Source organism: Dipteris shenzhenensis, chromosome 24 (assembly GCF_047967505.1).
Source record: "Dipteris shenzhenensis isolate YYH24624 ecotype China chromosome 24, Dip_SZ_1.0, whole genome shotgun sequence".
In the NCBI taxonomy this organism is placed as follows: domain Eukaryota; kingdom Viridiplantae; phylum Streptophyta; class Polypodiopsida; order Gleicheniales; family Dipteridaceae; genus Dipteris; species Dipteris shenzhenensis.
In genome coordinates, this window is record NC_141619.1 from 10472803 (window position 1) to 10496918 (window position 24116).

The following is a 24116-nucleotide window of genomic DNA, read 5'->3' on the forward strand; positions in this document are numbered from 1 at the left end:
TACGCATGCGATATTAATCACGAACTGAAATAGCATTGACTTTTCAATGATCCATCACCATGTGCACCACCAACGGTGGGTACTGGTTTGGGCTCCTCCCCATACATCCTCAAGTGGCGCATGACAATACGGCGTTGATGTCGTACTTCTCGCTTGCAATGAGTGCAATGACAATACAACCTCTCCGTAAGCCACTCTGCACTCACGATCATTGACGCATCATCTGACAAGCTTTCACTCGTCCCTTCCATCTACACACCTCCAAAGTCACAACACAAAATGCAAGGAAATTCATTAAGATCCAAAAAATAGCCACCCATGAGCTCCTTCCCTCTCTTCTTAGATCAAGTGCCCTGAAGTGTCGCTATATAGCGATGCTTTGCCCTATTTTGTTGCTATATAGTGACGCTTTTAGGGTATAAATATGTAGCGACACTTTTAAGGTATAAGTGTTGTTATATAGCAACACTTAGGGTTAAAAGTCGCTATATAGTGACTTTTAGGGTTAAGTGTCACTATATAGTGACACTTTTAGGGTATGAGTGTCGCTATATAGTGACACTTTTAGGGTATAAGTATCGCTATATAGCGATGCTGGGAGACTAAAACCCGAAATGCCACGCGACGCCGTCTTTCACAACTCTATTACGAGAAAAGCAAAAATCTCTCCTCCCACACTTTCCTCCTCTATTCGGCGACCTCGCTTTCCTCCTCTATTCCCCACACTCCTCACTCCTACCAAGCCCCTCTCCCATTGACACTTGTACTCCCTCTCCACCCTTCTCCCTCTCTACTTGTGTGAAAGGAAGTTTTTCAAGAAGGTGTGTCTCTTTAAGCAATGTAGGTTCATTTTTTGTGAGATTTTATTTTGTGAGAGTTGAAGCATGTTTCACCTTGCATTGCTAAGCCTATGTGCTAATGTTGATGCTTGATTTTCAGAGATTAAGGAAAAAAAACGAGATTTGCTCTTCTCTTTTTGGTATTTCTCTTCCTCCTCTTTCCCTTCCTTTCGTGCTTTCTCCCTATTTATAGGCTTATGCTTGTCCCCTCAATCCAATCCCTTTGGAAAGTTGTTTCTCCAAACTCCTCCTTTCTCTAACTAGTTATCTGAAAAATCATATGTTTCCTCTCTTTTGTAGGGCCAGTCCACGAAACATCGAGCGGGACTTTTCCATGTAAGAAAGTGATTCCTCTTTTTTCCTTTTTTTGTTTCCGTTATTTGCATTGGTTTGTAGCTAGCGCTTTAAGTGCTAGCTACAGTGATGGGCGTAGGAACCCTTTCTTCCCCTCTCTTCTCTTATTCCCTCTTCTTTCCTTCTTTTCCTCTTTTCTCCCTCTTTCCCCCCTCTTTTCCTCCCTTTCTTATTTCCTCTTCTTCCTCTCTTTTCTTCTTTTCCCCTCTCTTTTTTCATTCTCTTTTCCCCTCTTCCTTCCTCTTCCTTCTCTTCTTTTCCCCTCTCTTATTTCCTCTCTTTCATCCTCTTTTCTCTTCTTAAGCATATGCATTTGCCTATGCTTATGCTTATGCTTATGCATGAGCATATGCTCATATGCTTTTCCCCTCTCTTTTTTCTTCTCTTTTTCCCTCTTCTTTCTCTTCTTTTCTCCTCTCTTATTTCCTTTCTTTCATCATATTTTCTCTTGTTTTCATAAGCATATGCATTTGTCTATGCTTATGCATGAGCATATGCTCATATGCTCACGCATAAGCATAAGCATATTCTTTCTCTTTTTTCCTCTCTTTTCTTCTTTTCCCCTCTCTTTTTTCCTTCTCTTTTCCCCTCTCTTATTTCCTCTGTTTCATCCTCTCTTCTCTTCTTTTCATAAGCATATTCATTTGTCTATGTATCTCTCTTATAAGCTTATGCTTATGCATGAGCATATGCTCATATGCTCATGCATAAGCATAAGCATATATGCTTTCTCTCTTTTTCTCTTTTTTCCCCACTTTTCTTCTTTTCTACTCTCTTTTCTTATTTTCCCCTCTTCTTTTTCCTTCTCTTATGCTTATGCTCTTTTCTCTTTTCACATTCTTTTTCCCCCTCTTCCTTCCTCTTCCTTCTCTTCTTTTCCCTTCTCTTATTTCCTCTCTTTCATCCTCTTTTCTCTTCTTTTCATAAGCATATGCATTTGCCTATGCTTATGCTCATATGCTTATGCTTATGCATGAGCATATGCTCATATGCTTTTCCCCTCTCTTTTTTCCTTCTCTTTTCTCATCTTCCTTTCTCTTCCTTCTCTTCTTTTCCCCTCTCTTATTTCCTCTCTTTCATCCTCTCTTCTATTCTTTTCATAAGCATATGCATTTGCCTATGCTTATACTTATTCATGAGCATATGCTCATATGCTTTTCCCCTCTCTTTTTTCCTTCTCTTTTCCCCTCTTCCTTTGTCTTCTTTCTCTTCTTTTTCCCTCTCTTATTTCCTCTCTTTCATTTTCTTTTCTCTTCTTTTCATAAGCATATGCTTTCTCTCTTTTTCTCTTTTTTCCCCTCTTTTCTTCTTTTCTCCTCTCTTTCGAAAGGGTAATTTTGTAACAAACAATGTTGTATATCTTTGACATGTATATGCTTCTGTTGCTCGGCTCGTTTGAGCAATTTTGTATCACCCTTTTCACAAAGAAAATTTGTAACAAACAACATTCTTTTGAATTACTTTTAAAAAAACATTAGTGGGGCAAAACAAGGCTTGTTGTGGCCCTGTTTAGCCCCACTAATGTTTTTTTAAAGCTTTTGTTAATCGTCACTATATAGCGACATTTACCAGTGTCGCTATATAGTGACGTTTATGAGTGTCGCTATATAGCGACGCTTATATAGCAACCATTCTTTTTCGACGCTAATAGACACGTTTTTGTGCCCGTCAAAAAAAAACTTTTTAGTGTAAAAAAGGTTGGTATTTCCATCGAAAAAGGGCATGTGCCTTGTAGTGTTTCCTTGCCCTCCCAGCCAACCAAACATCCAATCGATGGAGGCAACCCACCTGTTGAACCTATTCAACCATGTTCAGACATAAGATTTGCTCAACCAGATCTACATCATTTTATTTCCAATTTTGTCCATTTCTATTGTTGATCTAGGTACCAGCCTACTCCATGCCCTTTTGTAGGCTCATTCCAAGCCTATGCCTTAAGTTTGTTCATATTAATACACACTCCAAGCAACTAGGTATACCTATGGGTGCTGCCTACATGACAACCTATGTGTTGTGTCCATGTGGCAGCACTATTTTTTGTTTATTCTTTGCTTACTTGTTGCCCAGGCCATGTGTTGTTCAAGTGGCAGTCTAGCTTTGTCTCTTAGTCTTGCCCATTGTTGGAATAGATCTCATTTGTTGATGCAAAGTAAGAATGAAATAATATTACATTACAATATCTCATTGAGTATTATGGTTGGAATTGCAAGCATGAGGCGACACACACAAGAATTTGAGAGCTGTTTTGAATTGTAGTGTTCTTTTTTGTGGTATAGCTCTTTGGTTGATATGTTGTACATGAATTCATGTAGGAAATATGCCTATGGTTGAAAAAGATCAAGATTTTCTTATGGAAATAGTTCTTTTGTTTCTTGAATATATAGGTTACACATAAGCTTTGGGTATAGGGAAAGACATATGGTTTGATCCAGCCCTACTGCTATTTAGAAAAGGGTCATGGGATCAATGTTTGAGATAATTTCCAAGGCTTATTGCTTTCTGGAAGGGTTTTTATAACATGTTATCGAAGGTGATTTAATCGTATGTGGTTCTCTCCTAGTTTTTGGAGAATATATTGGAAACATGCTTTTTGTTACAACAAAGTTAATGCATAAGCCTTGTCTTTCTTCGAGCATAAACTTTACCTAGCATCTCTAATCATGCTAAGATTTTGCATGTTATACATGTAGTTGGTTGATAATTGAATGGTTTGCAGAAACATTGTGGTTGCATTGTTTCTCCGGCATTGTATGCATCATTAACCTTGGATATTCAGTTTTTGTTAGAAATGTTTGATGCAGTTTTAAAATTCACTTTGACCAAGCAATTCCATCTTATGTGCATGTCACACACCACATGGCTTGTTGTGTCTAATGAGGGATTTTTGGATGGTCTTTCCAAGCATGTGGAAAGCATGTTATTGCTCGATGGGTCTTCAATGGGTCACATACCTTTTCGAATGGTCCACCACTAGTTACTTATATATAATATCATTGAACTCATGAATATCACAATGACTAGGAAGTAGTGGTTAACAGGTTAAATGTCAAAACTGACTATCTCTCAATGTAGGTTAAGATGTTAGTTATCTGGTATTGATAGGTTATTGTACATGTAGAAATTTGTCTTTGAAAAGCTTGAAAGGTTTTTATGGGTGTACAAATCTTAATATATTAAATAAAATGCTCAACATCTAATGAGATGCCAAGCCAATTCAGTAAATTACATTGTAAATAACATGTTTAAAGAGTAAAAAGCATCATTGAGATGGATGAAATTTTGTATGCTTGTATGTTAATAACAAGTGAAAACTTATAATTTATCATTCTTTTTTAGTTTTAGTAATAGATTTGCCAATGAAGTTACATTATATTTTTCTTAACTGTTACCAATCTGCCAACCCTAAATATATATCTTGTAAAGGAGAGAAAAAATAGGCCTATTCAAGTATACTTTTCAAGAGGATATACTCTTATTTTTTACTCAGAGTGTATATATATAGTTTGTGTATTGATTGGAATGTCATCAATGTGTCTATATTGATCACTTTGCATAGCTTATATGTAGCACATCAAAGTTGTCTTTATTGTAATGCTCAATTTTCCTAGCATCTACTAAGGAATTTGTATACATGGAGCCCATCAAAGTTATCTTTTTCAATTTGTGTAGCATCTATAGTATTTATATTTATATATATTAACTAGATGTAAGTATATTCTTCAACTTCCATTGGTGTTATAACTATGATACATTTGTCTTTGTATATGTCGATGTGGCCTCATACATATCTCTGTGTATGCATACACAAACATAAATGCATGCAAACATATGTATGTATGTACAGTGCATATAAATGGCATGTATGTATGGATGTACATACATGCATGCATGCATGCATCCATGTACACATACATATATATGGTGCATGCACGCATGCACACGCACATGTACACACATGCGACATGGCCAAAAGTGCCACTCATGTTGAATGAATAAAAATCCATTGGACCTAGAAGCACAATTGCATAGCAAACCCATTGCACACCAAGTGGCGACTTTAATCCATAATCTCTCAGTTAAGAGGTTGGGTCTTATTAAATTGAGATATGAAAGTTTTTTCTTACGCTGATTCTAAATATCCCAAATCACAAATGTATGTGAATAGTCTACAGTGTTATGACTAATTAGTAAATGGGTGGTGTATAAAGTTGTTGATTGTCCATATGTAAGAGTGATGACACATGAAAATGGATGTGTTAAGTGCCAAAATTGTATTGGTTATTCTAGCTATATAAGAGCAATCCTGTGGCTAACTCTATAGGAACAATCTTGTGGGTAGCTCTATAAGAACAATCGCATCCTTTTGAATGCTTTTGAATCGCTTTGTTTCTTTAAATCTTAATTTTATAGGAGGTGGTAAAAAATGTATTAAGCCTTAAATATTAAAAATACAAGAGGTATATATTAATATACAACAAAAGTAACAGGAGGTATGCATAAAAGAAGGAAAAAAGGTTACAAAGGGGTTTTAAAACATGCCTTTGAATGCACGTGATACACACGATTTTTGAAGGTGCACCCCTTGAGGATTGGAGAGCATTCATAAAGCCACATTTAAAAGGGGGAGATGATGCATTAATAGGGCACAAAAATCCACATTACTTCCGATTTAGCATGCATAACGACATTCCAGTGATGCAATGGAAGCACTACTCAATGGATGGAGATCATAGATGAGTGAGCCATATGATTTATTATAGAGAATAACTCCATTGGAGGAAACTAGATTTCTTCTTGCAAAGAACAAAGCACCTCACGTAGATGAAATAAAAGGCTTGGATGCCTTTATTAAAGATCTCCAAAGTATGATGCAAAAGTATCATGAGCAGGCAATAAAGAAGGGGGAGATAATCAAGTCAATTGAGGCAATTGTCAAATCTTTACAAAAACAAGAAAATTTAATGATCATTGGATACTTTGAATCCTTTTGGCCAAAACAAGATATGTCACCCAGATCCACATTGGATACGAATACAGCAATAGATGAGGAAGACGCTGAGCAATGCCTTTTACCACGAAAATATTGTGGTAGGAAGGGGGATAAACCCTAAGTTACCAGAGTTTGTACTATCTGATGAGATTGAAGAGGGTATGTTTGTTGCAGTTTGGGAATCTGATGCAAATTCAGAGTTGGATGACCAACGTGGCCCGGTTTGCATGGCAAAGGTTGCTCATATAGCAAGGGATGAGAAGGGAATTCCTATAACATTCACATCTTCATGGTATGAACCAAAGCCTTTGAGAAGTCTCCCAAAAAATTATACAATGAAACAACTTTATGAGGGTTGCTTGCAAAAGAAGTTACATGAATGGATTCCAAATAAAGGGGGATTGACAGAGGTGGAAGGGAATAGCATTATTCATTGCTGGAAATCAAGGACTCCAAGTTACAAAAAGAAGAATGGCTATAATGTTGAAAAATGTCTCACAATTCTTGATCCTAGCCTTGCCCATATTAAACATCATTTGTCTAGGCTTAACCCATCAAGTGAAAATGCAGTACCAGAATCTAATGACTTTGAATGAGATTCAGAAGCATAGGATAATATGTTGTATGCCTTGTTCCTAAAAAATAATGTATCTTTACACCACCGTTAAATATATTATTCAATCAAATGGTGTATCTATACACCGCCTATGTACTGAATTCAACAAACTCTTTCCATATATTGCATATTGAGTGGAGGTGCACCACATTTTAAGCTTTATTAGACCATATTTGTGTGGGGGTAACCACTTACAAAATGAGCGAAGGTGACCAATTCAAAAAAAAGTCCAAACGAAGCGATAAAGTCCAAAATTTTTTAATAGTGTGTTTACTTGTATTTTCAAGAGATGCCCTGTATATCTATATGCACATGACAATATTTAGCATAAGAAAAAGCTGCTTATAGATATTGAAAAAACTATTGTGGATCTATAGATATTGTCATGTGCATATAGATTTTCTAAAAACTATGTTGAAGCTGAAAATGCAAGCATAAAAAACTATTTTGAAGCGGAAATATGCCAAGCTTATCTTGCATATAGACTAGAGAGAGAGAGAGAGAGATTTATTGTCAATAATTTAAGTAAAATGTTTTTCTAGATTATTATATCAAAAGATTTTGGATCTTTATACCTTAGAGCATGTATGACTTTATAATCTTATCCATGTCCCTAGAAAATATCATTATTTTTTGTCTCGTCCATTCTTATAAAAAATTTAGATTTATTGTGAAGGACATATAATGATGGAGTCATTGATAAATAATCATTTAACTAGAAATCCATCTCGACCTTACTCGCACATTCGTTCTCTGGTGTGTATTCCGTTCCGAACAATCAAAGAGACTGTATGTTTGATGAGCTATGGCTGATTCCTAAAGGTATCTAACCATGTTTTATTCTAACAGATGTTTACGTATCAAGGGCACAAGGTAATGGTGTAGGAGCCTCCATAGGCGCAGCCCTGGGTGCAGCCGGAGCAGGTAGGGACGCGGTAGATGGGAGGCGTTGGGCAGTTTGCCTCGGTGTTATCGGGACAAGAGAGGGAAGGGCAACCGCCCGTGGAAGGGGCGACGCTCATGCCCAGATTGAAGGCGTCGATGATGGAGATGTCGTAGTAGTCCAGATTGTTGCCTCCGTCTACCGTGATCTCGAACAGAGTCGCAGGTTGCCCACTTCCGGTGCATACAAGCCCTCCGCAATCCCCAGTGGTGCAGCTTGTGCCGCCGGAATTGCACCCGGTGCGTCCCCAGACTCGCCCCGACCAGCCCGCTCCCACGTTCAAGGCCCACGTCCCTCCTTGAGCAAGCTCCGATCCCCCGCCACCTGAGTTCGTGGACCACGACGCAGGCCACACCGTGTAGGGGCAATTATTCATGACGTTGAATGTGGTCGCCCCAACTCCTGTGGATCATGTAGAGTATTGATTAACATGACATCTAGCGTCTGTGCCCGCAAACATGAATCCTATCTAGTATCGCCCCACCTCCGTGGATCATTCAGAGTAACGATTAACTAGACATCTAGCGTCTGTGCTGTGCCCGCAAACATGAACCCTCTAACTAGAACTCTGTTGACCCGCGATCGGTGGATATTTCGTAAATTCTCTCAACGATGAATATTTCGTGAATTCTTCATTACATATCTAAATGATAATCTTGAACTTCTGGGGAGTTCTATAAATCAACAATCTGTGCCCGGCAAACACAGAACAGTAACGTGGGAGCAGGTCTACGGAGTAGAGCGTTGAGCAAGACAAACCAGATATGGAAAGGAGACAAGTCATCAGGAGAATCCACTTGCACGCATTCACAACCTCCATATCGATAGACTGTTGTATGTGTAGATATGGCGATTTAAACCTAAGACGCAATGAAGCAATTGGACGTGCCTTGATGCCGATTTATAGGTTGCCTTGAAGTATTCCAGGAGTGTCCTTCATGACCGAAGTCTTCTCTCTTGTTTTGAACACGGTTCTGGAGTGTTTGTAGTTCACTCAACCTTTGGAGTCGTGCTGGACTACTTGCTCTACAATAGCATCCAAGAAGATCCGTTTGGTGGTATTCAATGCTGCCGAGTTTGAAACCCCTTAATTTAAACGCACACCACAATAATCAATGCCGTGTAAGAAAATGCACCTGTTAAACATACCGTTCTCGTGGGGGCCGTTGAAGCAAGCTTGTCAAGATTTACCTGTGGGTTCGTAAGATTGAATAGCTTTACGTTTGAGTTGGTAAGTTGAATAAGCTTGTCAAGCTTTGCCTATGACTTCGTAAGATTGAATAGCTTTACGTTTGAGTTGGTAAGTTGAATAGCTTCCACTAACATCTTTTACACTCGATCCAGTCAACAGCAAGGCGGTTCTATAACCTTATTTGTTTGCCATCCTTTACCTTTGACTCGGTAAGATCGAATAGCTTTGAATCACATGTTTTACCCTCGATCCACATCAAAAGCAAGGCAAGTTCTAGAACCCACATGGTTTTTTTCCAAAGTTGGTTATTGAACTTACTATCTTATAAGGAGTAGTAACGTTTAAAGCAAGGCAATTTTTTGGCCTTCTCATTCATTTTGCAGTACAATTATTTGGATTTGAGTTTGTGCTTTTTTTTCTAGATGCTTAGGAAGAATCAATTGAACTCATGCCACTACACATTAATCTAAAGTCCATCTATCCATTGGAAAGTCATAGCCATTAGATTGTATGTTTATAGTATTGTGCTTAAATAGGTAGCAAATGACTAAGTAGGATGACATGGCATATGTTTGGCCACATTGGATAATTATCCACATGTCATTTCATTGAAACGGTCCATGACTATTGTTGGTCGTTAGGGAAAGGCCCTCTTGAAATAGAATTAATTTGAGTCAAGAAATGCGGCATTATTTGGCCTCCTCGGTCTCATTGTCTTTCATGGCATGTTTCTATAGTTCCTTCTTGCACAATTCTGTCATCACATTTTGATGGATGCACATGTAAGTCTTTCCCTATCATGACCTACCCTTACATGTCACTTGAGAATGGAACACAATCAAGAGATGCTACTTATCTCATCTTGCATCTACATCCTACTCTCTCTCTCTCTCTCTCTCTCTCTCTCTCTCTCTCTCTCTGTCTCTCTCTCTTCAGAATTGATTCAATTGGACCTCAATCTAGCTAACTAACATTACTTCACACATTGTGTACCCAAGAGCTTCAAATTGAGGCCATGATTCGAAGCTTCATCCAATAGCTTATAATATTATTCTAGAGGAAGACATCCACTTGTGGTTGGATCAATTTGCAAGCTTGTATGAGTATCAGCACTGGATTAAACACAAAGAAAATGCGAAAGAGAGAAAGGTGCTAGTTGCTTGGTACCACCAACTGGCCGATAAAGATGGAGATGCTTCTCAAGCGAATAGCTTTGAATAACATCTTTTACCCTCGCTCCACATCAAAAGCAAGGCAGTTCTATAATCTCATTATCCCACAAGTTTTTTTTTCAAAAGTTGGTAGTATCTTATCAGAAGTAGTAACGTTTAAAGCAAGGCACTTGTGAACTCACATGGCTTTTTTTCGAATTGGTAATTGAATAGTATCTCATCATCACTAGTGTGTGCCTTGTGGCCCTCCCATACAGAGGACCATTTTGGCCTTCTTATTCATTTTGCTATACAATTATTTGGATTTGAGTTTGTGCTTTTTTTGGCCTGTCCCAGGGGGCTAAGGTATAGTGACCGATGCTCGTTTGGAGAAACCCAAGATTCATTTAAAATTTTATTATTCCTAGTCTTACGTCATATATGATGAATCTCACTTTGCCATTGGAGGAGGAGATCGGTTACATGCATGCCTGCTACATGGTGCTCATCCCAATGTTGTCCACCTCGAATATCAAAAGGTGTACGCAAACTCCACTTGCAACTGGAGAAGTTTCGCACGTGCCATGCTTCCATTGGTTCTCGCATGCAACTCCCGCATGCAATAAAGGCTCTCCAAATTCTTTGGAGGTGTCTGTCTAGCTCTCCATACATTTTGTAGATCTTCGGTTTTGCCCCTGCAAAGATGCACAGTTGATTGGTGTTGTGGCCTGTCTGAATATGTTGTTGCTTCTGCTGAAAGGTTGAATCAGAATGTTTCACTTCAATGGTACAATGTGTTTGAGAGGTTTGTAGAGTGTGTGTTTATTTTTGAGACAGTGGAGCATCAATCGAAGAGGCAACCCTATGCCAAAAGTATGTAGGCTGAGAGCCGGAACCGAAAGCCTTGGTTGCATAATGAAGGTTGCACACCATCACGTAGAAGTGTTGCCACTTGTGTTGTCATTGTTTCGTAGCCCATGGAGTCCTCCAAAATTTGTGTACTATCACTCCAAGGCTCCGACATGCTAAGGCAGCAAATTGCTAGCTCGTTGCATCCTATTGGTTTTCCTGTTGTGGTTTTACTCTAGGGAAACATTTGGGTAGCTTATTCAACATTGGCAGCTCTAGCTTGGGCCTTGTAGGCCACCAGTGGAAACCTCCAACTTCGGCTGAAATGTATTCCTGGCTCCCTGGTCTCCTTGCCATCTACTCATCTTTTTTTTTTTGGTGATGGTTCCTGCTTCCAATGAAGTGGTGAGTGGGTGGTGCAGCACTGGCTTCTTGTCATTATATAAGATGCACCATTTTTTATCAGCACCTCTCATTCAATCGTTGCCATATATTTCTTGTCATCATTTCCTTCTACAACAAGTTCCACCCATGCCTTCTATCCCAGAGCTCTCAGTGAATCAATGGAGGAGGAAAGCCAGATTTTACAAAGAGGTTTGGGTCACTCCATGATCAACACATTTTTCCTTCATTCATCTTGTGAACTTCCTTCCATTTATTTCTTGAACTTCTGACTTCATCTTTTTTCATTCAATTCTTTCATGGTTAGCTTCACATTGCCTCCATGAAGTCCCATTAGTGAGAGTAGTTCTTCAGCTTTCGCAATGCATTATGCAGAGACTTGTTGTGGACTCAAATTCCAAGCATAAGCCAAATGGAAATAGAGTAACTTGTCAAGTATATGTAGTTCAGCATGAAAAGTACAAATGTGTACCCACTCCAATGGAATCAATAGAATGGGGTCCCACTTAGGATCCTTTTTGTGATGATCAGGGGCTGCACTTTGGTTGCAAGAAAGGATGCCATTTTCCCACTGTAGGATTCCCTTTTGCATCTTCTGAGAGTGGGTGCAATACAAGCATGTCCATTTTTCCTCTACACTTGTATCACGAAAAGAAAACTAGCGACACAAACCAATGATCTTTCAATGGACATTGAAGCAAAGAATAAAGAGACTTCAGGCGGAATTGTCAATAGTATTTTGTAGTTATCACTTACTTTTGGTAGGAGAGACAACTTAGAAAGCATTCAATCAATGATGAATGACGAACAGATTCTAAAATGTCCTGGTGACCAACTTGTTGATAATTTTACAATTCTATCAGCATTAAAAAAGTCCTTACAAGAGCTGAAGATTCCCAAATCAAACACAAAACTCTTCATGAAGTGAAGCATACAAACCATGGTATAATGTGTGGTTCTGCACGTTCTACCACGTCTCCATTCATTTCTGATACTGATCATGAAACACCATAAGCAAGGAGGTGTTAAATTCCAAGATTTGAAATGAAATTCTTGATTATTGAATCAAGAATTAAACGAGGATGAAATTTTTATTCCAAGAGCTTCAAGAGTGTAACATACACCCTAGCAATTTATACTCACCACTTAACAGGTTTTCAAATGATGAGGATGGAAGAAAGCTATCTTTCGATCTTTGCAAACAAAAATCTTGTAGTGATGCATTGATCTTTGAACTAAGGGAACTCGTCATCAAATTTTGGATTGAACAAACAAGGGTGACACCAAACAAGAAGAACATTTGTCATCATCGAATTGCAAAAAATGAATATGAGAAGTACCCAATACATCTCCTTGATGATTCCTAGGTACTAATTAGCAGGTTACCAAACTAACAGGCACTAACAAGTGCTAATTAGCACCAACAAGTATTAATAGGTACTAATTAGTAGGTTACTGTGAACTAGCAGGCACTAACAAGCACTAACAAGCACTATGTGATAGTAAGTGGAAGTAACATGAAATATGTAGCACAAACCAGCACTACTAAGCACCAACAACTTATATGTGGCATTAGCAAGTACTAACAAGCACTAATAACCACTAATAAGCAATAATAGGAACTACAGTGTTGCAATAAACAAGCAATACTTGAAGCACTAATCAGCATTATCAAGCACTACGTCATAGTAACTACAGTAACCACAACAAGCAATTAGTAGCACTAACAAGAAATGCCTCCTACTAATAGTAGTAACAAGTATGAATATGCCATAACTAGCATACTTAGCAAGTACTCTATCACAATAAGTACCACTAACAAGCAAATGTGGCACTAACAAGTAGTATGTCATATGAAGAGAACGAACCAGCAATATATAAGTTAAACAAGCAATATATGGCACCGCCAAGCACTATTAGCTAGGTGGATCTGGATGATAAGGATCTTGATACAACAATCACCTGGGGAATATCAAGAAGATGAATAGGGTGTTTTATATAAGACATTCTCCCTATCCGTTTACGGCATACATCCTTCTTATTGGGTGACACACGAGTTTGCATTGACCAAAAGGAGAACACCAAGTCCTTCGCTTCCTGGGTGATGATGCTACTACATGCTTGCCGTCAGCAATTGGACAAGGGAAGATTTTCATCCTCCTTTAAAAGGAGTCTAGATTTGGCAGCATGAAAATTCCTCCTATGAATGTTTAAAACTCTTGAAGTTGCTGAAATGTTTCGATTGGGAGACCCTTCTGTCCCATCGTTCACTAACATCATCAAACTAGACCTTTTGAAAAATAGTTCATCTGATGACTTTGGTCGCTTCACCGTTTCGAGGGTATTCCGAACACCACATAGGAGAGCTGCCTGAACACTAGATTCATCTCTTGTTTCTTGTAGTTGAGCTACTCTTAGGGTAGGATGTGCCTGTAATCTATCCAATATGTCTCTCTTTGCTCCACTGTCCATTCCAGCTGTTTGTTGAGCAAAAAACATTGCCATGTCATGACAAACTTTTTCCTCTTTCTTTCATCAGTAGTGAGATTGGACTCTTGAAGCCTTGCTTTGTTGTGTTGTTCCCTTTTTCTTCTCGCTTCATATTCCCTTATAACTATGTGCTGGTCTCGAGCACAATGCATGCGTGTTGAGGATGCAGGGATGGAGCATCTGCACAAATCATTGTGGCTTCTTGAAATCATCTGCGTGCCCTCCATGTTAAAGAAAGTATGTCTAAACAGTGCAACACAACAACAACTGAGCAAGAGGATCACTGAACAGATTGTATAATAGTGTGTTTACAGATAAATAAAACAACCGAAGAGCATGACAGAGAGAGTGTGTGTGGCTACAGTTGCTTAAGAGCATCAATCAAGAGACACCTAACAGGAACTAAACCCACAACCATGTTTCTTGTCTTCAGATAGCTGGCCAAGCAGAGAGCAGTACCAAAATTGCAGAATCAGCACAAACAATAGTGCATTTTCCATGAACATGAATAGACAAACATTGTGGAAGGAATTTCTTGGAACTATTTGAATCGATATCAGAGACCAACAACAAACTCACCAAAATTGATACACAGAGCGACAGAGAGAGAGAAAGAGAGAGAGAGAGAGAGAGAGAGAGAGAGAGAGAGAGAGAGAGAGAGAGAGAGAGAGAGAGAGAGAGAGAGAGAGAGAGAGAGGAGAGAGAGAGAGAGCTCAAAGCACCTTCCTCTTGTGTAGGTGAAAGACAAACGAATAAAGCTCGGATGTAAGGAGGGAGAACGAGAGAGACAAAGAGAGAGTGACAAAGACAGAGACAGAGGAGGTTGTGGGGGGCAAAGATACGATGTGGAGGTCATTATAGGTTGTTACAAGAAGACGTGCAGCTGAGTTCAGTTATGGGCTATGTTTTTAAATTTTCATACATTGTACACTGCAGAGCACTATTAAAAGCACCAACATAGCAATGTCCTAGACACCACTTTTTGTACCACCTTATCATGCATCCACCCTATTGTTTGTGTATTGAAATTGTCTACTACGTTGCTATAGTGTGCCACATAACATATGTAGTTTGATCTTTTCTTGTCCATGTAGATAGACTTCTTTAGGGCATTCAAAGTTGGCACATATCCAAGTATTTGTATAGGGATGAGGTCCTTTGAGAAGTTGAAACCTTACTTTGTACACAAGCTTAAGGATAGAAACACAAGTTTCTACGTATATCACATTAAAATGATAGACTTGAAGGAAGCTCTTAACCATGTTTGCACAGCTGCATTTGCCTTACATGGAGTGTCATGCTGTTGTCTTTGTAGTATATGCCTTTCATTAGAAGGAGTAGGCAAATGTGGTGGAGATGTGGTGCAAAGGAGCATGCCTTTAGTGTGGTCACAATTGTGGGAATCTTGTGTTTGTGCTAAAGGAAAAGACTCAACATTGCATGATTATGAGTGCATAATGTGAAAGGTGTGGTATACAAAAACTTGCAATTGACCCAGTTGAAGTAGCACATGAGTGAAAAAACATGATGCTTCAGGTGTTTGAGGATGTCGATGCTGGGCTGAGCAAGAAAGGGCGAAAAAAAGTGCAAAGTTTATCGGTGAAGGAGATGCCAGTCACAATGGCATGTTATCCATTTTAAAGAAACGCACAACCACTTTCATCAGACACAACTTCATAGTAGGAGGACCAGTTTAGGGAGTGTTTGAAGAGTTTCCCTTCAGATATTGTGTTTGTCATAGATTTTGCAAAGAATTACTCGTTCAAACTCCAAAATGAAATTCAATCCATGCATTGGGATTTAGATTAGTGTACAATCCTTGTTCATATTACTTATCACCACAACTTTGTGGATGATCAAATTATAAAGGAGTTTCATTTCTACATTTCTGATAATAAAACACATGACACTCTTTTTGTACAACATTGCCTTTTTCTTCACTGCCATTGTCTTGAAGAACAAGGGGTGCAATTCAAAAGGCATTGGGTGTGGTCCGATGGAGCAGAATCTTAGTTTAAGGCAGCAAGGCCCATAAAGATCATGTGAGAACAAGTACGATTGGGCATCATTCTTTCTCCAATTGATGAGGTATCAAGTGAAGAAGACATAGTTGAAGAACCTATCTATGAGGGATGTGAGGACTTGCTGGGTGATTTGCTTATAGAGGGAGGCAATTTTGTAGTGAATGTTGAGGAGGGAAACGACGAGGGTGTGGACTTCTTCATTCTGAAATGTAGCCATGCAAAGCAAACAGTTGGGAAAGTTCTTACAGACAAGTGGGGCACTAAGTGTGGCAGGGGCTCACACACTATTACTGGATGGCACTATGAACAACGTAGTGACCATCGATATCGTTTGCTCGAAAACAAGCCAGTCGCCATTATCTTTTCTCATCTTGTAAGAGCAATGAAATTTGACATGGAATTGGTGGATCCCAAAAGTAACATATACTACCTGTCCTCGTAGGTGCATGAATCGATATACAATTCATTACCCTATGAGGCTTGAATGTGAGGCAAATGTGATCTGTGAACTCCGAAACATTTCATCAACCTTTTTAGTAACAACCAAACCAAACTTTTTTTTTGCATGGTTCATAGGGTTGTGCAAAATACTATCATGATATGATCTGTTCTATTTTATTTTAGACCTATTTTGTTCTACTGTTATGTTCCATCTCTTCTACTCAACGCACAAACAACCAAAAAAAATAACAAAGTCAATCTAAAAAAAACCAACAATATTGACATCCTCCAATTTCATTGCTCTTCTTTTTTGAAGACAACCATCCACATAGTAGCTATGAACTTATCTTAATCTACGTGATCATAAGGTCAATCAACGTGAACATGACCATTACTCCCAAAGTCCTTCCAGAAAAACCAATAAAATAGTAGAGTTTGCAACTCAGCACATGGATATCCTTAAATAAAAAATACCAACCAAGCCCACTATTGCAACCAAAATTTTTGAACTTCTAATATTTGATTATGGGTTCAAAATGTTTGGGCACAACTTGGAAGAAAGTGTTTTAATCATGGTGCAACATAATTATGAAATCAAAATGTCAAATAGGCAACAACTAGTTCAGTGCTATATAGCACATATACTAATTGATTTGTTACTATATAGCTGATTTATTAACAAATAGTAACCAATTTTGTGCTATATGGCAGTGGCAATAGCCAATTTAGTGCTATCTAGAAGATATACTAACTATTTTGGTGCCACATAGCTGATCTATTGACATATAGCAAAACTAATTTAGTGCTATATTGCACAAACGGTAACTTTTATCCATGTGAAAGAAAACTCATACAACTAGATAAAATTAATAGAAAACTTGTGGATGTGCAATGTGCTTTACAGCATTGAAAAACAACATCAAAAGATAAGAATTGAATATATGTGTAATTAATGTACAAGACTAATGATGAGAGCGCCCCTTACATTGTGTACTCACAAAATGGTGGTAATATTGCTCTATGGCCATGGATACCTCATCTTTTGGATTTGTTTAACTTGTTCATTTTACAAAATTTTCTGCAGTCATCTGCACTGTTCCACATAGCCAGCCAGTATATCAACATTTTGGTGAGATAAAAGGGATCCTTTTGATTGTCCTTGGGATCAAAACTTTCAGGACAAATGCATACATCAGGGTCATTCAAAATGGACTTGTGCTGCATGTCATCAAAAAGCAGTGTGTTGTCAAGGTTGAATTCAATATAGAACCTCCAAATGTATTCAAGATTCTTGAAGAAAATGAGTTTTTGCCAGTAACTTGTAGGAACCCCAGGAAATCCCCAAACTGAAATGGTGCCCCTGAGCATTCATCTTGGCCCCAGCTCTGCCAAACCTTAAATTCCTTCTCCTGCATAGGTTAGGAAACGCCTGCGGCATTGTATTTTCCATATTGCGATAGGTGTAACTACTCCAAAGAATTAAGCTAAACATATTTGAGCATGCCTTAAGGAAGCATTCAGCATCCTTTGCACCACAACAACCTCATTTGGCTTATCCTGTCGCAATTTGGAATTCTGAGGATGCTGAATATTGGGGTAGCCTCTTCCCCTATAAATCCTGTATCTTTTTAGCAATACTCCATTCATGTCCAAAACCAATAGTTTTGTTTTTATACCCTCAAGGACATGTATTTTTTGAGGCATAACCCTTATTGGTTCTTCATAATGGTATACATGCCATTCAGGGCTCCATAGTAATAGCCTATTATGTCTTTCCATGCCCTGTGCATCATGTTCAGTCTCAACATCAACTGGTGAATCATTTTGTACATTAGCAGGGTCTACTTTTGCATCAGCGTGTGCGTCTTTCTCAACATGAGCTGGTGAATCCTTTTGTGCATCAGCAAGGTATGCTTTTGCATCAGCCTGTGCATATTTCTCAACTTCAGCTTTGTGTGCAGGCTCTGCATCAGCGTGTGCATCCTTTTGAACATCAGGATTGGATGCTTCTGCGTCAACATGTGCATCCTTTGGAACATCATCCTTAGCTTCTGCATCAGCCTCTGCATCCTCTTCAACATGAGCATTGTGTGGCGATGCATCAGCCTGTGCATCCATATCAACAACAGAGCTCTATGCTTTTCCATCAGCCTGTGCATCCTTCTGAACATCAAGAGTGAATTCTTTTATGTCACATAATATCTTTGATAATGTATCCAAATCTACACCAAGCACTGAGTCTGCCTTCTCATCATCTACTTCTTCAACCTCATCAACCTACCCTAAAGTTTCCACATAATCAGCAGACCCTTCTTGTGCCTTGTCAACCTGGAAGGACCTTTTCTCATCAGGATACCCTTCATCATTAACTTGCCTTAAATATTATTGAAACATGTCAAGCAAGACAAACATGGAGAGGATGGAACACATGGTGGATCATGATTCACCAAGCATGGCACATCTTTATTATAGTGCAAAAAACTCTTGCAAGCTACATTGTTGGGATGCTCATCTAACTAGCTTGCAAATAAGTACTCGCATACAATATATTACAGTGTCACGGAAGTTCATGACACTTCAATGACATACCATTGCCATGAGCTCTACGCTTCAAGGGTCTTTTTTGTGTGAAGTGGGAAAATGTAATGTCATCATTAGTGACGTCCAATGGTCCAATAAGAGCCTCCTCAATCTCCTCGACATCCAGTGCCCACCCTCTTGAGCGTGCCAACTCCTCATCACCTCCATCCTCCTATACTAAATTTCTTCTCCTTCATTATTCTAGTCACTACCCTTCTAGCCTCCCCTCCGGCTTTAGGGTATTGCAATGAGCACTTCATGGATGATTTTTTCAAGTTAGTTTCGTTAAGAAGTGAAAATTTTATATTAGCATCGAAAGTTTATATGCCCTAATAAAAATAAAGTTTGAAATATTCGCCAAGATTTGAAAGTTTTATGTAAAATTTTTAAAAGTTTCGCCAAGATTTACATATTTTACTTAGAAATTCAAACAGAAATATATAAAATTGTACTACAATTTGTCAATATTGTGAAACTATAAAAATTAGACTAATAAACTTTCACCAAGATTTTATATTAATATAAAAGTATAGCTTCGATAAAAACATCCATGGAGCACTTGCTTTCTTCCTTTTGATTTGTCTAAGCCTACACGTCCATTTGGAGATCATAAGCAACTGATACCGTGATCCTCGAAGTAGGATGAATAATGTATGAAATTATAAATGTTAAGGATTCATACCTTCAACCACAAACAAGGGAATGTCATCATCGCCTATCTCCACTAGTCCAATAGGAGTCTCCCCAGGCTCCTCCACATCTTGTGCCTGCCCTTTTGAGCCATCCAACTCATCACCTCCATCAATTTGTAATGATTCCTTCTCCTTCATTCTTCTAGTTACTCTGTCTTCAAGGAATAGGTGTCACGTGATTACCATCGGGAGAAGTAAACTCACGATCAAGTCAGCCGTCCACACATGAACATAACAACACTTCAATAATTTAACAACCAACTTGCTACAATGAGAAAACCACATATAATTTAAAACATACCAGATCTACAGGAAGTTGGAATGCCAAGAATTGATTTGGATCTCTCAGAAATGGGCTCCCTACATGCACTATGTACACATGTACCAATCTCTGCTGCTACATGAGCAAAGAAAATAAAGTGGTACATGTGACCATGTATTGTAATCCAAACACCTCAAATGATTGAGTACCAAAAAGGAAGCCACAAACTGACCAGTGGATGTAGTCACCGGCTTTCAAAATCAAACCACCCACACCATCAAAAACCGGTGGATGTGGATGAATAACAATTGGGGGCCTAGACTCATCCTTGGACTTCAACTGTAAGTAAAAATCCATGTGGGCATGTGCCTCCTCAATCATCATCTCTATTTCTAAAACTAAAACCTGCGAATAATTACAAAATATCAGAACTTTCCAAAACCTCCAAACATATGTATTTAAACCAACCTTGTGCAATTATACTTAGGTGCCTCATAGCAAAAATAAGGAGTAGTGTAGCATACAAAAAACACATCATATGTGTTATGATATATAGCATGCCTGAAATATAACATTAAGTACTATATATAGCAGCGATAATGTACATCACACAAGCTATATAGCTCATTCAATAGGCTTGAAAAAATAGATTGAGTGCTATATAGCATAGATAATGTACATAGCACATAGTGTGAGCTATATAACTCTTACATTATGTTTGGAAGAATAGATTGAGTGCTATATAGCATGGGATAACATACATAGCACATAGCATGAGCTATATAGCTCATTTAGCATACTTGAAATATTAGATTAAGTACTATATAGCAGAGATAATGTACAACACATGCGCTATATAGAGGCTATATAGCTCATTCAGTAGGCTTGAAAGATTAGATTGAGTGCTATATAGCATAGATAATGTACATAGCACACAGTATATGAGCTATATAGCTACATTATGTTTGGAAGGATAGATTGCGTGCTATATAGCATGGGATAATGTACATTGCTAGCATGAGATATATAGCTCATTCAATATGCTTGGAAGGATAGAATGCTTGTTATATAGTAGAGATAATGTACATAGTACACATTATGAGCTATATAGCTCATACAGTATGCTTGGAAGAATAGATTGAGCGCTTTAGAGCAGGGATAATGTAAATAGCACATAGCATGACCTATGTAGCTTATTCAGTAGGCTGAGAGAATAGAGTGAGTGATATATAGCATAGATAATGTACATAGCACACAGTATGAGCTATATAGCTACATTATGTTTGGAAGAATAGATTGCATGCTATATATCACTCTATGTGCTTGCCTTATGCTCTATATAAGTCTCGGCCTAGTGACCTCAAGAACCTAGCGTTCCCCATCCAGCGCCAACTTTAGGCATCCCAACCTAATCTCAGCTACACTTGTCATTCTAGCAATGCCATCTTCCTATTTTTTTGGAATTCGAGGCTCATATAAAACATGTTTTTCACGGTGTTGTTGAAACGACAGGTTTTACATTGGAAGGTGAAGGGAACACACCATCTAAAGATCCCATATTCTCTTCCCACCTCCTACACTTTGCGTCTAGATGCCCTTGGATCTCAGCATGTTTTATTGCACTCTCTGCAAATGGAGCCCAAGAAATGGTGAAAGGCTACATGTCCTCAGCTCTTTGCACTGACTTACTGTTCTCCAAGGGAAAAGACTTTACAAAAAATAGCTCGATTTCGTACTTGGGTGGCCCCTCTTGATAGACTTCATAGTGACGCCGCACAAGCTTCTCAGCAAACTCATCATGTACATGGTACAACTTTATTTTCTTTTGCCCAAAAACCAGTTTGGGACATGCAAATATAGACTCCCAGTCTACAAGGTGGATGTCTTTTGAACCTGTTCGTATCTCCCTTGGGTCTATTCCAACCATACTGAGCCCATACTCCTCATTAAACTCCCATGTGTACCAGCAAAATTTATTTTGTACTGGGATGCTGATGTGGCATAACTAACCCTAACTCTAATCATGGTGGGTTAAGTTAACCAGACCAGGATTGAGCCTTATCTGCCATGTGGCAAAACTTTGACCAAAGACCATTAAACCTAACCTAGAACTAACCATGGTTTGCCACGTGGCTTTTCCTAAGGTCTTGAGACCTTGGAGAAGCAGATTCCATCCGTAAACTCTAATGTGGATGGAACCTATGTGGAGACATGATGAAGAGAGAGCAATGTGGATGGAACCTATGTGGAGACGTGTGGACTCATAAAGAGAATCTTGAGATAGTGCAAAGTGCTTGATTGATATTACTTCAAATGAACCTCCCTTTTATAGGTGAGGGTACTTACATCCATTTGCTTGCTCACATGTGGGATATGTCCTCCATGCCATGTGGCAACTTTCCCTTTGCTCATACCTTTGCTCTACAAGTGCTCATGGCACCATAACTCTCAACACCTCCCCTTGGTGCCATAATCCTTTGGCTACTGCAAGATGGTCAGATGTGAGTTACAAATCCATCACCTCAACTTAGTGCATGCATTGCTACTTAAGGTGGTCAAGTGTGGCTTTTACATGTCAATACCTCCCCTGGGTGCTTTCATAGCTACTCTCAAGTGGTCAGGCTTGATTTACAAAATATAGGCAAGGTTGGCAAGGTTTTTGTTTCTCAATACATTCCATTTATGTCACCTTTTGGCTCATGGCTTGATGACGATGCTGTGTAGTTGACCTGCTTGTTCTTCAATCTGCAATCTTCTTCCTTGTGTAGCTTCATGCATGATGCTTTGTTCTTCCATGTACCTTGATGCTTTATGTGTGGATACCATGCTTCGTGCTATGGTCATCTCATGCACTTGTGCTTTTGGCATGCTTATAACAATGATTTGTGCATTCATGCTTTGATTTGTCATTTGTTGCAAAGGTCTTACCAATTGATTTCTTTAAATATTGGCAGTGTCTAATTGCATACAATGATTCTGACTTGACAAGCACGTAGAGCTCAAAAAGACGATCACTTTTTCTTTTTGGAGCGTGTCCAAATTCTTCCTGGATTGCAAGTTACGGCTTGTCAAAGTTTTCGTGAAGAAGAGGGGGTCTTGATGATGTGGCACAAGGATTCACATGTTGAATTCCATACTGTGCTTAGCAAGGGACTTTGTGCTTAGGTGGCCCTATGCCATGTGGCAAAACATTAACTTAACCAAACCTCAATAAACCTAACCATGGTCATATCCAATCTTGACACGTGTCAGTCAATGGGAACCTTAGCAAGAAACCTTTGACTTGCTTGTGGAAATATGATGGCATGCGGGAGGATAACTCTGTTGCTCTGTCGACTCTTCTCCTTTGTCATTGAAGCTGCTCGCGGCTTTCTTCACGGAGGTTGTTGAATGGTTTGGAGAGGTCAAACTCGTGTGATGATGGCAAGGCTTGGAGCACGTTTTGGAGATGTAGATGGCGCAGCTATAGATCCGCAGAGCTCGTGGAGCATGGTGCTGAGGCAGGAGGTCTATCGGCTGGCTAGGCGTGTAGAGCTTTGTTGTAGAGCCGCGGGTAGGTAGGATTTGCATGAGGAAGCACTCAGGCATGTTGTCGAAGGAGTTGTTTGCTGGAGGGCCCGTCATTTGGGCGACAAGGAGCCTTAGTAGAGCTTGGAGCCCGTTGGCTCTGGTAGATGTTCGTAGGATCACAACCTTGTTGTGTGGTTGAAGAGGCCGCCACTCGTGAGTTGTAGAGTCACTGATCAAGGTCATTGTTAAAGGTGTTGGCGCTATTATGGCAGAAGTCATGGGAGCCTTGTAGAAGTCGTTGGTGCTTTATCTTGAAGGTTGGCTACTCTAGGCAATGTAGATAGCCTGCTAGGTCGCTTTAGTTGCTTGTAGAGTTGCCTTTGCTACAATCTGCTTCCTTAGAGTTGAGGTAGAAGAAGCGTTGCCTTGGCTGGCTATAGATAGAGTTGTAAAACTCTTTCTCTCTCACACACAAGAAGACTCGTAGGGATTCTTTGTGAATCAGACTCTCACCAAATCTCTGAGGCATGAATGGAAATCTCTTCTTCCTCTCAGCAAAAATCTCTCAAAGAATGCTCTCAAATCTTAACAATCACTCAAGAGGCATGATCATGAATGTGTCTCTCTGTTCCACACAATCTAAAAGATTGATTTAGCTCTCACAAGAACGAAAATATCTCAAATTCTCATGGATGGAATTCACTCAATCTAAAACTAAAACTAACCTATGACAAAACACGAGCTCCTAAGGCAACCTACAACTAATCTAGGAGACTAGACC

At 39.1% G+C, this 24116-nt stretch overlaps 1 protein-coding gene across 1 annotated transcript; it reads right to left on the reverse strand.

The window, feature by feature from the left end:
- Positions 1 to 7425: 7425 nt before the first annotated feature.
- LOC147886202 (pathogenesis-related protein 1A/1B-like) lies at positions 7426 to 8601 on the reverse strand. The gene is made up of 2 exons (XM_087395824.1): positions 8502 to 8601; positions 7426 to 8144 (listed from the first exon to the last, which is right to left on the reverse strand). The coding sequence occupies exons 1-2, from the start codon at positions 8560 to 8562 to the stop codon at positions 7660 to 7662; spliced, it is 546 nt and encodes a 181-aa protein (XP_087251950.1). The 5' UTR covers positions 8563 to 8601; the 3' UTR covers positions 7426 to 7659.
- Between the last annotated feature and the right edge of the window lie 15515 nt (positions 8602 to 24116).